We start from the raw sequence: 16700 nt of genomic DNA, 5'->3' as shown, positions 1-16700 counted from the left end.
CAGGAAAGCATGTTGAGAAAGAATATGACTTGACATACTCGAAGTAGACATTCAAACTTGTAATATTTCAACTTTCAAAATATGAACATAAGAAGAAAAATCATACAACAGAAGAAAATCTTCAACCTAACCAGATTAATATATTTAATTGAACAACTTATTCTGCACAACGTAACCAGAAAATCTTCCATACATTGCGCACTCTTAGTTTAATTTATTTTGATATGAAAAAAAGAGAGTTACACTTAGTAAGGAAAATAAACATTTCATAAAACAAGATAAACAAAATAAAAATAAAATACAAGAAATGAGGGAGGATATAAACCTTACCCTTCTTACAAAAGAAAATACAGGAACAAAAGAAGGGACATAGACCTAGAGGAAAATGTAATATACATATCCTCGCAGTCTTTGGTATGAAAAGAAAACCGATTAAAATTACAATCTAGTCTCCTCTAAGCCTATCTTGTACATTGTCTAAAAATTTAAAATATGCACATCTCCATGTCTTCTTAGCAATTAAAGAACCACACACTCCCCAAAATCCTACGATGAAACCTAGTGCAGTGAAAATATACAACCATGGAAATTGATACTCGTTGTCCACACCTTGGTAGTTCTTACTATCTGCATCAATGCCCTTAATTGGTAGACACTCATTCGGAAGTGGAGGGCCACACAGTTTTGAATTCCCCTCAAACGCAGAAGCATTGAAACTTTGGAGCTGAGTGCTTGTTGGGATTGGTCCTTCGAGATTATTGTACGAGACATTTAAATATTTTAAGAAATTAAAGCTTGCCAATGACAACGGGATGTTTCCAGACAAATGATTCATGGAGAGGCTTAAATTCTCTAGATTTTTGAGGTTGGATATTTGTTCTGGAATGTTGCCAGAAAAGTAGTTGCCACTAAGATCCAAGATGTGGACAAGGTGTATTTGGCCGATCTCAGTAGGTATTCTGCCATGCATGTGATTGAGAGATAAGGATATTGTTGGTGCAAAGTTGGACATTCTTCGTGGGTAAATTAGGGTTGAAACGGTGAAGAGAGGCAAGTCAATATAATCGTCTACTTGGGTTGTGGTCAATTCATGTGCCAACCTTGGTAGTCCACAAAGGTCTTTTGGAAATTCACCGGAAATTTGGTTGTCTGCCAAGTTCAAGAATAAGAGTTTGGGAAGAGTCCCCAACGATCTAGGAATTGGCCCTGTAATTCTATTACCTTTCAAAACCAAGATCTCCACATTCTTGAGTTTTGATAACCATAAAGGCATTTGACCAGTGAACTCACAATAATAAAACATCAATATTCGAAGATTTTGGAATCCACCGAAATCAACCATGCCTTCATCAGCTGGCATTTCCTCGCCTATGAAAGAATACGGAAGGATGAGTGTTTGAAGACTTTTGCAATGCATTAATATCTTCATTGCCCCAGTGATGTTGGTTAAGCCACTTAGTGAGAGAAAGGATAAAGATTTCAATGAAAGAAGTTCAGGTTGTATTTTTCCCTCTATACTATTTGCAGTCAAACGAATAGCTTTTAGGGACTTGCATGAATAAAGGCTTGTTGGAAATGTACCAGTAAAGTGGTTACGAAATAGGTCAAGCTTACTGAGGTGACTAAGTTTCGAGAAATTGAGCATGGAGATATCTCCATCCAAGTTGTTGGCTGCCATATGTATTTCTACAAGGTTCGTGCAGTTCATCAACGATGGGGGCAAAGAACCTTCGAAATGGTTAAAATCAAGAGCCAAGAGTTTCAATTTGGAGAGCTTTCCAAAATGTAGAAGGAGAACGCCACTCAATTGATTAAAGGAGAGGTCAAGGATTGCCAGGTTGGTGAGGTTGAAAATTTTCTCACTTATGGCTCCATGGAGTGAATTGGAAGGGAATGCAATTTCTTCAAGTTTGGTGGCATTGTAGATATCTTTCGGGAGTAGCCCTGAGAGGTTATTGTTACCAGCACGAAAAATTTGCAGTTTTGAACACTCCCCGAGTCCAGAAGAAATGCTACCACTGAATGCATTGAGGGAAAAATCCAACAACCTAATCAAGGGAGAAGAATGAAGACACATGGAGCATGGGATCAAACCTGAGAAGCTATTGTTATGGACGTTGAAACTAGTTAAATTCTGAGCTTGTTGAAAGAATGATGATGGAATTGCACCATGGAAGCGATTGCTTGATAAATCCAACGTCTGGATATTGTGGGATGGCAGAGAAAACGGTAGCTCTCCAGAAAGAAGATTAAAGCTTAAATCAAGGATCTCAAGATGATTCAAAGATGAGAAGAATTCAGTTTCAAGTGACCCGGAAAGTGAATTGTGAGAGAGATTCAAGTGGGTGAGGCTTGTGAGATTTCCTAGCAATGATGATGAGGGGAAAATAGCTCCTTTGAGACCTCTGGAGGATAAGAGCAAATGGGTGACCAAACCATCCTGATTACAAGTGATGCCTTTCCAATGACAACATTTAACCGAAGTCCAATTTAAAGGACGAGAAGATAGGGTGGAGGCGAAGGAAAAAAGAGCGGTGCGCTCAGTTTGGTTGCATGCATGAACATTTGTAGAGATGATGTGAGAGAATAAGAGGACGAGAAGGAAGCCATGAGCCATTGGTTTAGAAACTAAGCTGCTCTAGCGTAGATATGTTTCTTTACATTCGAAATTCTCAAAGGTATATATAGAGCGACTGATTGCATACATAATCCGAAGTTCTTTTCTGTCTTCTTCCTTTTAGTCTGCCAACGATGAATCATTGAAGCTCGAAAACGCTAGCGGCAAACATCACTGCAAATTGAGAAATTGGCAAACAACCATAACCACACAGTACAAATTTTCCAAACCCATCTATACGTCGAGAAGTTAATTCCCACTGGAAGACATTGGTTTTGAATTAAGGAGGGGCCACCGTGAAAGGACAAGAGCTAATGTCATACGACGACTCACTAGTACTTTGCCCTAGAAGAAGGGGAAGAACTTATCCCTTTGTTTCTACGTGGTAATTGAATAAAAAAAGGTTCTTTCGAGATAAAATATGAATTGACACTGAAAGCTAGTTTTTGTAAGTACGTGCTGTTTAGTGCTATCAACGTTTCGCATACGGCATGCAAAAACCTGAATCAACGTTTCGCATACGGCATGCAAAAACATGAATTGACTCAACTGAAATGAACCTGAACACCTCCAAGAACTTTCCCCATACCTTAAACCATAAACTTTCCCCACACATAGGAAAGCATGTTGAGAAAGAATATGACTCCGCTTACTCAAATTAGACATTCAAAGCAAGGTTCTAAAAAGCGCTAGTCGACGGTGGGCGGGGCCTAGCGTCTGGGCTTTTAGGCTGGGCCTAAGTGGTTACCTAGGCGGGTTTTTTTTTAATTTTAATTAAATTTATTATATAACATATAAATAAATGTTTACTTATACTTAAAAAAATACATAATTGTATTAGAATACATATATTGCAACAAAAAATGACATTTAAGGTATAATTATACAAGTACTAGAACATATTGAAAACATGGGGAACAAGCATATGAGGAGTATTCATACAAGTATCCAACAAGTCTCTTACAATTTATTAAAAAATAAAAATAAAAAATGAAAGTTACCTATTTTTTGTCTAAGTGAGTGTCACAACCTAGACGGTCTACCTAAGCGCCCCTTCTTAATTTTAAAGGCCTAAGAATCAAATGTGGTTGTAGCTAGTCGCCTAGCGCCTAGGCTAGGCCAAGACGGCCCTAAGCGGAACCTCTTAAAACAGTCTCAAAGTCTACAACCGGCCATGTTTGGCAAATTTGCCCTAGATGAAGACAACCCACATTGAGAAGAACTAATGCCTCTCCTGTTAGGTAATTGAAAAAAAAAAAGAACAGAACATTGAATTTTGGGGAGTACAGCTAAAATAGAGTGACGCCTAACGATGGTTATGTAGAAGTTCTACAGTAGAACTGTTAACAATATCGAAGTGTAGTATACAGAAAATGCTAAACTTGGCCTGAGTTGACTTACGCTGGTCATTCAAAAATATCAAAGTTTAAATATGAACCAAAAGAACAAAATCATAAAACATAAGAAAATCCTAAAACTAACCAGATTATATTTAAATCTATGAGTTGACTCAGTTGAACAACTTAGTCATACAGTTCTTCGTATCGTGCTATGTTAATTCCCTCTTCATTCTCTTTTGGCCCGAGCAACATCAACAATGTATTGATTCAAGTGCTGACCAAATATTTTCCTAGAGAATGACTTTGTGACATGCTGTCGTGCTTCTATACCCTTTCTCTGAGCCATATGCGGGTCTGTTATGAGTTTAGCCATAGCCAAGGAGAAATCTCTTGGTTACATTCACACAGAAGTCCTGTTTCACCATTCTTAACTATCTCTACAGGGTCCCCACTGTTGCACGCAATGACAGGTCTATGAGCAGCCATTGCCTCCAGAGGTACAATGCCAAACTGTTCATCCTGCATTTTTTAATATCCCATATCAATTTCATTTTCCCCACGATATCTGATCAACGAAACAAAATTATGTAATTTTCAGCTTTGGCGTATAAAGGGCGCATAGGCATTGGGAGAGAAGTGCAATTCTTTCAGCGGTCGAGCAAGATGTGATGAAGTTAACCTGATTGGACACTCCTTCCCTTTCTGCTAGACTTCTGAGCTCCTCTAAGTACTCATCATTTTCTCTCAAACGATTATCGAAGCCACCTAAAACATGGGACATGTATTATATTTATCATTCCCGTATGTACAGAAGATATTGCAGATCTACCAATCACTTAAGGAATGATACATGGGTATATCAATGTCAAATTAAAGTCAACCAGTATGCCATTGAAGTAGAATTGACTCCTCTTGGTACATGGTCTAGACAAGGGTTGACCCGGATAAACCAAACCTAAGGACCCAGCATAACTTGTCCTGCAAGCTCATATAGAAATCCAGCGTACATATGGTTGTTTACCGAGCATCCACAGTAGGTAGAAGCCAACCCAATACAACACTGAGTGACGAACACATTAGAATCCCCAATGTTGGAAGTTTTGAGACTCTTGTCCCACATTGGTGAAAACAAGATTCCAAAGTACCTTTATATACCTTTTGTCTTCTACAATATTAGTTATGTGTTGGACCACTTGGAATGGGAATTGAGGCTTGGGCCACCATTTCTATGGATTGGGCTTGATGATTATACCATAATATTAATATTAAATAATATTAGTTATGTATACACTGTGATAGTTTAGCTGCACAATATCGAGCTAAAAATAGTGTATACAATGGGAAGTCTAGACAAATTAGACGAAGACATAACACAATAAAGCAATGGCTCTTTAGTGGTGTAATTTCTATTGACTATGTCAAGTCAAAAGATAATATTGCGGATCCGCTTACTAAAGGCTTATCTAGAGAGCAAGTTAAGCATACATCGAGGGGAATGGGTTTAAAGCCAATAGAGTAAAATGAAACTGCCAAACGGAAACCTGACCTAGTTGATTGGAGATCCCATGGTCTAGGTTCAATAGGCAAACTGGTTTGGCTAGATTCAAGAAGAAACACACTTACATACCCATTCCTATGATAGAAGAAGTGTGGTGACTGCTGATGAGTATAAGATACATTAGTTTAATGATATTGATACTTGTATGTCAAGTGGAATAGTAGCAGCCTATTCTTAATCAATATCACCTATATGAGAGAAAATGTGGGGTCGCATTTATGAGAATTATATGGCTACATTCTCTAAAGCTCTCATGAATCCAGGATTTGTTCAGGACCAAAATGAACACAAACGTATGAATTTGCAATGTGTTGGTGTGGCATATGTTTTGCTTATTGTCTTGGTTTACTGCGGAGATAAACAGTTCAAGATTTTATATTCACTGCGTCATCTAGTAAATCCGATAAGTATATACTAAGGTAGGTTCAAGTCCAAAAGACACCTTTCCTGATGTATGTCACATTTACTGTTTACTCTCGTATCTTAGTTTCTCTAAAATGTGGGGTATTGTTGGAAGTTTTGAGACTCTTGTCCCACATTGGTGAAAACAAGATTCCAAAGTAGATTTATATACCTTTTGTCTTCTATAATATTAGTTATGTGATGGACCACTTGGAACGGGAATTGAGGCTTGGGCCACCATTTCTGTGGATTGGGCTTGATGATTATACCATAATATTAATATGAATTAAAATTAATCTAATCAATTAGTTTTAATTTTGAATTAAGTTTTTAATTAAAACGTTTAATTAAAAACATTTTGATTAAAGATACAACCTTTTGTAAAGAGTTGTAAAGCTTCAGATACATCCAAAAGGTATTTGAAGAGGTATGAAAGAGCCTATATAACTGGAGTCCTCAGTTCATCATCAATGATCAATTCTTCTTCCTTTTCTTCCGTACAAACTTTCCAGAGAGAGTAAACACACCAAGCAATTCGCTAGAATTCTATAATCCAGTGCGGGTTGTAGGATTAGGTAGTTGTATCCTGGTCGAGCAGACGTTGTAGAACCACAAGCATAAGAGTGGGACGGAATTACTGTTCGAAGGACATAGCTTTTACGCTAGCATCTACCTTCTGTAATCAAGTTAGTACTTTTGATATTCTCATATTTAATTTTCTGTAGTCGTTGTGTATCATTCTGTATTGCAAGTATTTTTGAGTAATAAAGTATAAATATTTCAAGTTCTGTATTTCTGTTATTTCGGTTTCTAAATTGTTCTCCAACACCCAATATGACCGAACTTTTAATTTGAGACAAGATTTAATATCTCAAAATGTCTGGACTAAACAGTCAGAAACTATTGTTTAAGTCAAACATAGAATTGCTAAAACTATGACACTTGTTTCCTACAAAACCTGCATTATTTGGAACCCTGCAGAATAATGTTTGAGAGATAAAAACGAGTCCAGTCAATCTAAATGCATTCACCTCCCAAATACCAGGTCATTGCAGCCTTCTACAGAATTATCACCCCCATTTCTTTGGACTTGATGGTCTCTCAGTATCTACAAGTTAAGTCATCATGGCCATTGTTATTTAAATTTTGACATCTGTATATATTTTTCACATATTTCATGCCAAACGAAGCGGAAATATTTTCGCAAATAACAAAGGAGAATTTGAACACCCCATACAGGGTTCTGATTACGCTGTGCGACAGACAAGCTTATAAAACTGCTCATAAGGGACATATGATACAGTAAGATAACAGAACAATAGTTCATTGCTATTTTTTTTCTCATAAACAACAATTCTAGGCTTGGCTATGGGTCTAAACCTTCACGAAAATTCTAGATATAGGCTAATGTTTCGCAATTTACCACGAAAAACACAAAAGAATGTCTTTCCACATCCAGATACTAATGTTAAATTGCAAGATCCGTAAAGCTCTCAACACACAAATGAACTAAGGGAAAGCTTAATCACACAACCAGGTTATTACTGGGGCTGGAAAAAAATCCCAAAAATCCCAAACCAAACCGAAAAAATCCCGAACTCAAACCGAAAAATTCCAAACCAAAATTATCCCGAAGATCGGTAATTCCGTCCCGAAAAATACCGAAATAATCGGTATGGGATTGGTTTCCAAATCCCATTTTTTCGGTATTCCCGAAATCCCGAAATGTTTTTTTTCTTTAGCTTTCGGTTCCCACTTCCTAAGTCAAAAGCAGGAGCCTTTTGGCTTCCACTCACGGAAGGCACCAAAATATTATTAAAAATTTGGGAAAGGCACAAATTGGCTCACAGAAGGCACCAAAATATTATTAAAAATTTGGGAAAGGCACAAATTGGCTTTGGGTTTCGGTTCAGACTTCCCACCTCAAAAGCAGGAAAGGCGCAGAGAGCAGCACTTGAGGCAGAGAGCATCACTCATGGGGCAGAGAACATCACTCTTCATGTTGAGAAGCAGAGAGGAGAAGAGAGAGGAAGGAGCTACTGCCGAAAGCTCTTGAGTTTGGTTTTGACTCTTGAGGCAGAGAGCAGCACTCTTCGGTGTTGAGAAGCAGAGAGAGCAAAGAGCTACTGCCGAAAGCTCTCTCAAATCTTCGAAGCTCGATCCATATCTTTCTCTTTCCTCTCTGAAGCTTTCTCTGAATTAGGGTTCGAATGAGGATTTATAAATTAGGAATTTATGATTTAGAGCTTTTGATTGTTTTGATTTGGATTTGGATTTCTTGATTAATTTTCTGGGGATTTCTGGATTAATTTTATGTGGATTTGGTTGATTTGGATTTCTGGATTTCCATGGTCAATTTCTCCTTTGCATGTTCGATTTCTTTTCTGCTTTTTGCATGCTCAATATGCAGGTTTGAATCTTTTCTGCTTTGTATGCTCGATCTGCAGGTTTGAATTTAATTTAATTTAATTTATCAGCTTCTTCCATTAACAAGAAGCCAAATTTTTTTTGAATTGAAAACCGAAACCATACCGAAATCCCGAAAATATTTCGGGAATACCGAAATTTTGGTTTGGGATCGGGATTCGGATTTTCATCCCAAAAAGGATTGGTTTGGGATTCGGGATCCCATTTTTGGGACGGGATCCCATGCCGATCCAGCCCTAGTTATTACTGCATGCTTCTACTTGGTTATTGATAGCCTAACTAATATAAGGAGTCTTCAACAGCAACATAAGGTAATGAAGGAACGCGCATATCCCTATAGAATCGTTAAGATTAGTAGATTACTCAGGGGAGATAATAAGTAGGATCTTGCCTGCAATTGTCAAGGAATCTTCAGCCAGATCAGGACCTTGAAGCACATCACCTTCGAGGGTACGAAGAAAAGAAAAGGCTGAAATTGCCCGGTCTATAATCTTTTTCCTCTCAAAACGATTGAGAGACAGAAACTTAGCCTCGAATGAAAAAAGCAAAGCAGGAAAAGATAAAAAAATAAAATAAAATAAAATAAAACAGTAAACTACCAGATGAAAGTCTGAGAAGAAAATCTTCAAAGTTATGCTTAGATATAGAATCATAAAGGTAGTATAAATGTAAAACCAAAAGGCACCAGCAGATATACAAACATGTTTGTTACTTGTAAGAATTGGCTGGTTCATTAAACTGATTCATGCTTAAATGTCTTTGCAAACATATATAGATGCTGTGAATTTGCTGTTAACAAGAATCTTATCTGCCTTCCTGCAGCAGTATTTATAAAAAACAAAAAGGAAATCTAGTAAGAAATAGTAGTATATCCACAACAAAATCACACTGAAAAATGCACAAGAAAAATTAGATGAATGTCATAAAGCCAAGACATGGAATCAGACCAGTTGTCATTTCTTCTATGAAGTCTACGGGTTTTCTATAAATCCGGAAAATGACAATAAAACAAAACCTGGACAGAAAGATGTAATGCTTTAACAACTCTACTACCAGAAGCTACCGGATAACAATTCATACAAAATAGGTGCAAATACCTTTGTTGCCTTCTTAAGCTTCAGCAGTGCGATGACAACAGAAACCTGATCTGTTAGTATTACATCAAACGATGGCCACATGAACAGCATGCAGAGAGCAACAGAAAGGCACCATATATATGCACACAAAGCATGAAGTCGATAGAATATATGTCGGTTTAGGAAGGCACCATATACAGTAACTGGAAAGATACCTGTGAAACCAAATGACAGTATCTTGAATGACAGCTGATCAACGCGAAACTGATAAAAAATAAAAACAAAAGAAAGGAAAACATGTTGTGCTTGTTCCAACTTTTATACATTCCCAAAGGGCCTAAAAGAAGCGAAACATGCGTATTACCCTATTTGATGAAGCTCCCATTTACCATATTAGAATGTGAGCATTCAACCCAAAACCAATTTGAGACAGGTGGAGGCAATTATCCATCCGACTTTTTATCCATTAGATTGGCAATTATAAAAAAAATAGTATTTTTTCAATTCAATCACGACCTTTCAATTCTCGTACTACTGATACTATTGATGAAAAAATGATTTATTTGATCAAAGCATAAAATTGAAGTCGAGAAAGCCACACACTGCCACACACCAGAAACGGTCTCCTCAAAGCATCGATTTTTATCGGTGGTGGGAAGTGAAAACGTGAACTTTAGTCGACGATCAGTCTTTCAGCTCCACCTACCCATCACATTCACAACATCAAAAACTCCATCCCAAAAACTCCTCCACAGTTTTCATAAACAACAGAAGGAAAAGAGAAAATCTTCAACCTAACCAGATTAATATAATTGAACAACTTATTCTGCACAACGTCATGTAGTCTTCCATACCGTGCTATATAATTCTCTCTTCAGACTCTTATTGTTCGAGCAAATATTCGTAGAGAATGACTCTGTCATGCCATCACGCTTCAATACCCATTCTCCAAGCCATCTGGTGGTCTTGAATGACATAATATTTCAACATACACAAGCTAGGGATATTCAAAACATAGATAAACCCCCCAAGCACGCACCCTTGACAGAATCACCCTTAAAAGTGCTATTAGTATTAATTTTTACATAGAGAAAACATCAGAAGTATACATATTCTTGTTGTCTTCGGTATGAAAAGAAAACCCAAGATGTACAATGAAAAGTACATCTAGTTTCCTCTAAGCCTTCTTTTCATCATGGTCATACGCACTGTAATCCTCACATAGAACCTATCTTGTACATTGCCTAACAATTTAAAATATGCATATCTTCATGTCTTCTTAACAATTAAAGAACCAAACACTCCCCAAAATCCAACGATGAAACCTAGTGCGGTGAAAATATACAACATTGGAACTTCATGCTCATTGTCCACACCTTGGTTGTTCTTACTATCTACATCAATGCCCTTAATTGGTAGACACTCATTCGGAAGTGGAGCGCCACACAGTTTTGTATTCCCCTCAAATGCAGAAGCATTGAAACTTTGGAGCTGAGTGCTTATTGGGATCAAGGTCTAAATTATCGATGATATCGGATATATCGGTAGTCCAAAAACACGGAAATTTCGATGGAAATATCGGGATATTATCGATATCGATAAAAATTGAATAAAAACCACGGAAATTATAAGAAAAACTTGGAAATTTTTATTGAAACTTTGCAGGATGTTTATTTAGTCAATTATCTATTAGTTTATCACAAAAAATTGTAAGGAAATGCATTGCATGATAGATATAACTTATTTAAGTTGATTATATAGCGAGCTGTCAAACATTGTGAATGTAGAAAATATGTAGTAATTAATGAAAGAAGTTTAAACACACCATAATCATTTATATATAATGAATTAGTACAATATTTTACACTTTATACATTGCATGGTAAGATACATGAGTGACTTAGCAAGGTCTAAAATATCGATGATATCGGAAATATCGGTAGTCCAAAAAAATATCGGTAGTCCAAAAACACGGAAATTTCGATGGAAATATTGGGATATTATGGATATTTTAGACCATGGTTGAGATTGGTCGTTCAAGATTATTGTACGAGACATTGAAATATTTTAAGAAATCAAGGCTTGCCAATGACAATGGGATGTTTCCAGACAAATGATTCATGGAAAGACCCAAATTCTCTAGATTTTTTAGGTTGGATATTTGTTCTGGGATGTTGCCGGAAAAGTAGTTGCCACTAAGATCCAAGTTGTGGACAAGTTGTAATTGGCCGATCTCAGTAGGTATTCTACCATGAATGTGATTGAGAGATAGGTATACTGTTGGTGGAAAAAGGGGCAATCTTTGTGGGCAGTTTAGGTCTGCAGGGGAGAATGCTGAAATTATCTAGGGGAGGAAAGGGAGAGAGAGAGAGAGAGAGAGAGAGAGAGAGAGAGAGAGAGAGAGAGAGAGAGAGAGAGAGAGAGAGAGGAGAATGCTGAAATTTGGAGGATGAAGGTGAAATTTTTCTGGGGAGGAGAGTGGTGAATTTTTTTTATCTCTCAGCCGATCTAAATTTCTAGGAAAGATGAAATGGGTTAGTGAAATTTGGAGGATGAAGGTGAAAGAATGGAGGAAGAAAGAATCTCAAGAATTTGGATGTGAGAGAGAGAAAAGAGAAAGAAGGGATGTGAGAGAGAGATAGGAGAGAGAGGAAAGAGAGATCGGATGTGAGAGAGGGGAGAAGGAGAGAAAGGGTGGGTCCTATATTTTTTATAATAATATTTAAATAATTTATTTTTAATTTATTAATATTTAATTAATATTTTTATCCAATTAGACAAGGAAGTATGTCCCACTCCAAGCCATGTCAGCATTTAACATAAAAATTAACAGACAAACCGAGGGAGATTTGATATTGCAACAAATTCGTAAGATGAGGTATGACATTGTAATTTTAAAAACATGAGATATGAGATTATGGTTCAACCTATAGTTAAGGTAGTTTTGTGTAATTTACCCTGAATTTATATAACCTTAAGGAGTTGCGGGTTTTTTTTCTACCAATTAGGGCCTCCCTTCACCCCCCCCCCCAAGTAGGGATAATCTACAGGGTTCATAACTATTCCTCTTACTACAGGACGGTAAACCAGCCAACATTTAGATCCGGCTTTACCAAACCAGCCAACATTTGTTAAAAACAAAGGGTCTGCAACTGCTTTGAGATAAAATAGTTTTGTCAATACTGATTGTTCAGATGTTTGAGAAGTGACCTACCAAACATGTTTTTGAGTTATAAAAATTTAAATCAAAACATGAGAAAATTAAAATTTTGGTGTCCAATTCTCAAAATAAGATTATACCAAACGGCCCCTAAAATTCCTTTCAAGCCTTGGTTTAAGGATACAACAACAACAACAAAGCCTTTTCCCACTAAGTGAGGTCGGCTATATGAATCCTAGAACGCCATTGCGCTCGGTTTTGTGTCATGTCCTCCGTTAGATCCAAGTACTCTAAGTCTTTTCTTAGAGTCTCTTCCAAAGTTTTCCTAGGTCTTCCTCTACCCCTTCGGCCCTGAACCTCTGTCCAGTAGTGACATCTTCGAACCGGAGCGTCAGTAGGCCTTCTTTGCACATGTCCAAATCACCGGAACCGATTTTCTCTCATCTTTCCTTCAATTTCGGCTACTCCTACTATACCTCGGATATCCTCATTCCCAATCTTATCCTTTCTCGTGTGCCCACACATCCCACGAAGCATCCTCATCTCCGCCACACCCATTTTTTGTACGTGTTGATGCTTCACCGCCCAACATTCTGTGCCATACAACATCGCTGGCCTTATTGCCGTCCTATAAAATTTTCCCTTGAGCTTCAGTGACCTATAACGGTCACACAACACGCCGGATGCACTCTTACACTTCAACCATCCAGCTTGTATTCTATGGTTTAGATCTCCATCTAATTCTCCGTTCTCTTGCACGATAAATCTTAGGTAGTGAAAACGGTCGCTTTTTGTGATCTTCGCTAGATTGCTCCGGTCATTAGTATGGATAAGTATATAAATGGATAGAGATAGGAAAGTGAACACAAGATGTACGTGGTTCACCCAGATTGGCTACGTCCACGGAATAGAGGAGTTCTCATTAATTGTGAAGGGTTTACACAAGTACATAGGTTCAAGCTCTCCTTTAGTGAGTACAAGTGAATGATTTAGTACAAATGACATTAGGAAATATTGTGGGAGAATGATCTCGTAATCACGAAACTTCTAAGTATCGGAGTGTGGTATCGTCTTGACATGCCTTATCTGTCTCATAGGTAGATGGGGCATCTTCTCTGGAAGTACTCTTCCTCCATCCAGGGGTGGTATCTTTAACTGGTGGAGATGCACAAGGTAATGTATCAATTTCACTTGAAGCTTACTTGTAGTTTCAGGCTTGGTCAAGCGCGATACAAACCATGTAGTAGGAGTCCCCCAAGTCGCCGAGCTAGGGGATCTGCTGAAAGAGGTGACAGACAAGGTAAGCAATCATAGCTCCGGCTGATTGTTCACAGTCTCCTTATCTTGCATGCAGCATGAAGGATAAAGAGAAGAAAATGAGAAGAGATGATATGGGATACTTTTGCTTTTGAAGAAGTAACTTTCCACATGCTTATTCTTGAACTGAGCTGGAGGGTTTTCTGGTTTCCTCCAGAGTATAAGGACGACTGAAGAATTTGAGGGTCAAGACAAGTCCTTCAAATCTAGAGTACGTTCGACCCTGCTGATATGGGATACTTTTGCTTTGACAGAGTAATGGATGTATCGGCACGTGTGCTGTTACGCTTGTCTACACATGCTTCCTTGTATCCTTCTCCCTTGCCCTATCTGTTCCTCAGGCAGATGCGGTATCTTCCCTGGAAGCATAAGATGTTGAAGATGAGTACTCGAGAGCAATGTCAGGTAAGTAATCAGGTAAGGGGTTCCAGGCAGTCAGTTCCTGGCTGGAAGCTTGATTCCAAGTACTGACTGATTGCTCTCTTTCTCCTTGTCTTGCAGGAAAGAACAAGGTCAAAGGAAAAGACAGGGAAAAAGCATGATATGGGATACTCTTGCTTTTAACCCTGATGATATGAGATATTCTTGCTCTAGTATAGCTTGTTTGCAGAGGTATTATCGGGGGGAAAGAAAGCTGAATATTTCGAAAGGCTTCGTGGGGAGTGCCCTCTCAGATATGAGGAAGGGTTGAGCATTTTTGCAGGTATGCCTGTCCGTTGGGGATGGAGGTCGACATATATAGGAGTCTCCTTAACAACAAGTAGTAATGCTATTCCTTTACCCTACTTGGTCATAGCACGGTAGTGGGAGCTGCCAGCTTCACATGTTTTAACGCTGTCAGAGCACTTTGAAAATGTGGTTTGTGGTATCTGGAAAGCTGATGTTGCGTGTGAAGATTACAGACAACTTTATCCAAGGAGATCCGGCTCTTGAAGTTGGGAAATTGTTGCCTCTTCGGTTTTCGAACAAGCAATCCTATCGGGGATCTGGCTCTCGAGATTCGGAGAACGATGCCTCTTCGATTTTTGAGAAAGCAATCATGCTGGGGGTCTGGCTCTCGAGATTCGGAGAGCGGTGTCTCTTCGATTTTTTAGAAAGTAATCATGTTGGGAGTCTGGCTCTCGAGATTCGGAGGGCGGTGCCTCTTCGATTTTGGAGCAAGCAATCTTGTTGGGAGTGTTTTCTCGAATGTGAGTAAAGGTTGGGCATGTTTGCTAGTCTACCTTGCCACGAAACATATAGGTTGACACACAGGGACTTTCCAATTATCCAGCAATGGTACTGTTCCTTTACCCTCTTCGATTTTTGAGAAAGTAATCATGTTGGGAGTCTGGCTCTCGAGATTCGGAGGACGGTGCCTCTTCAATTTTGGAGCAAGCAATCTTGTTGGGAGTGTTTTCTCGAATGTGATTAAAGGTTGGGCATGTTTGCTAGTCTACCTTGCCACGAAGCACAGAGGTTGACACACAGGGACTTTCCAATTATCCAGCAGTGGTACTGTTCCTTTACCATTGTGGGTAATAATATGGTAGCTAGACCTTCAAAATTTATGTGTCTAAACTTTGTTAGTGTTGTTTCTTTGCTATTCTTTTACCCTTCTTGGTCAGAGCGATGTAGTGGGAGCTGCAAGCTTCACGTGTTCAACTTTGGCAGAGAACTTTGGCAAAGTTATATGTGGTACCCATGAGCTACTGTTGCGTGTGGGATTGAACATTACGACTCATGTGCTTTCTACTTCACCAGAAGTCTTTGACCGAATGCCATAATTTTCGCAAAGCTGAGTGTGCGTGTGACAGGTGCTGACAAGGCTGGAAAAGTAGGTGCCTCTTCGATTTCTGAGATCGGCCCTCGTGGTCTCTGAGCAGCCCAGCTTTTGAGAAAGCAAGCGCCTCTTCGATTTCTGAGATCGGCATTCGTGGTCTTTGCGCAGCCCAGCTTTTGAGAAAGCAAACGCCTCTTCGATTTCTGAGATCGACCCTCGTGGTATCTGAGCAGCCTTACTTTTGAGAAAGCAAACGCCTCTTCAATTTCTGAGCAGGCGCCTCTTCGATTTCTAAAGCTCCGTCGAGTGCAGATTTTTATAGAGGTTGGCATTAAGTTCCAAAGCACACTTGAATCTCCACCAGTAGAAGCTCCATTCTTGCACTTCTAAGATCTTGATTTGTCCGACCTCTTCTCTCTTCAACACCTTTGAAAATGTCTGGCCCCTCCGACCGTCGTTTTGACTTGAACCTTGTTGAAGAAGCAGCCCCGCCTTCTCCTGACAACATATGGCGTCCATCATTCGTCTCCCCTACTGGTCCTCTTACCGTTGGGGATTCCGTGATGAAGAATGATATGACCGCTGCGGTGGTGGCCAGGAACCTTCTCACTCCCAAAGATAACAGACTACTTTCCAAACGGTCTGATGAGTTAGCTGTTAAGGATTCTCTGGCTCTCAGTGTTCAGTGTGCAGGTTCTGTGTCTAATATGGCCCAACGCCTATTTGCTCGAACCCGCCAAGTTGAATCATTGGCGGCTGAAGTGATGAGTCTCAAACAGGAGATTAGAAGGCTCAAGCATGAGAATAAACAGTTGCACCGGCTCGCACATGACTATGCTACAAACATGAAGAGGAAGCTTGACCAGATGAAGGAATCCGATGGTCAGGTTTTACTTGATCATCAGAGATTTGTGGGTTTATTCCAAAGGCATTTATTGCCTTCATCTTCTGGGGCTGTACCGCGTAATGAAGCTCCACATGATCAACCTCTGATGCCTCCTCCTTCTAGGGTTCTGTCCAGTACTGAGGCTCCGAATGATC

At 39.0% G+C, this 16700-nt stretch overlaps 1 protein-coding gene and 1 pseudogene across 1 annotated transcript; both read right to left on the bottom strand.

The window, feature by feature from the left end:
- Positions 1-445: 445 nt before the first annotated feature.
- On the bottom strand, positions 446-2617 carry LOC139194819 (receptor-like protein 2). Its single transcript, XM_070819738.1, has one exon. The coding sequence runs from the start codon at positions 2615-2617 to the stop codon at positions 446-448; it is 2172 nt and encodes a 723-aa protein (XP_070675839.1).
- A 1566-nt stretch (positions 2618-4183) lies between these two features.
- Positions 4184-9805, bottom strand: LOC139194818 (uncharacterized; annotated as a pseudogene).
- Positions 9806-16700: the final 6895 nt, after the last annotated feature.

Source organism: Malus domestica, chromosome 03, assembly GCF_042453785.1.
Source record: "Malus domestica chromosome 03, GDT2T_hap1".
Lineage (NCBI taxonomy): Eukaryota > Viridiplantae > Streptophyta > Magnoliopsida > Rosales > Rosaceae > Malus > Malus domestica.
This window is presented reverse-complemented; position numbering and strand designations above follow the sequence as displayed.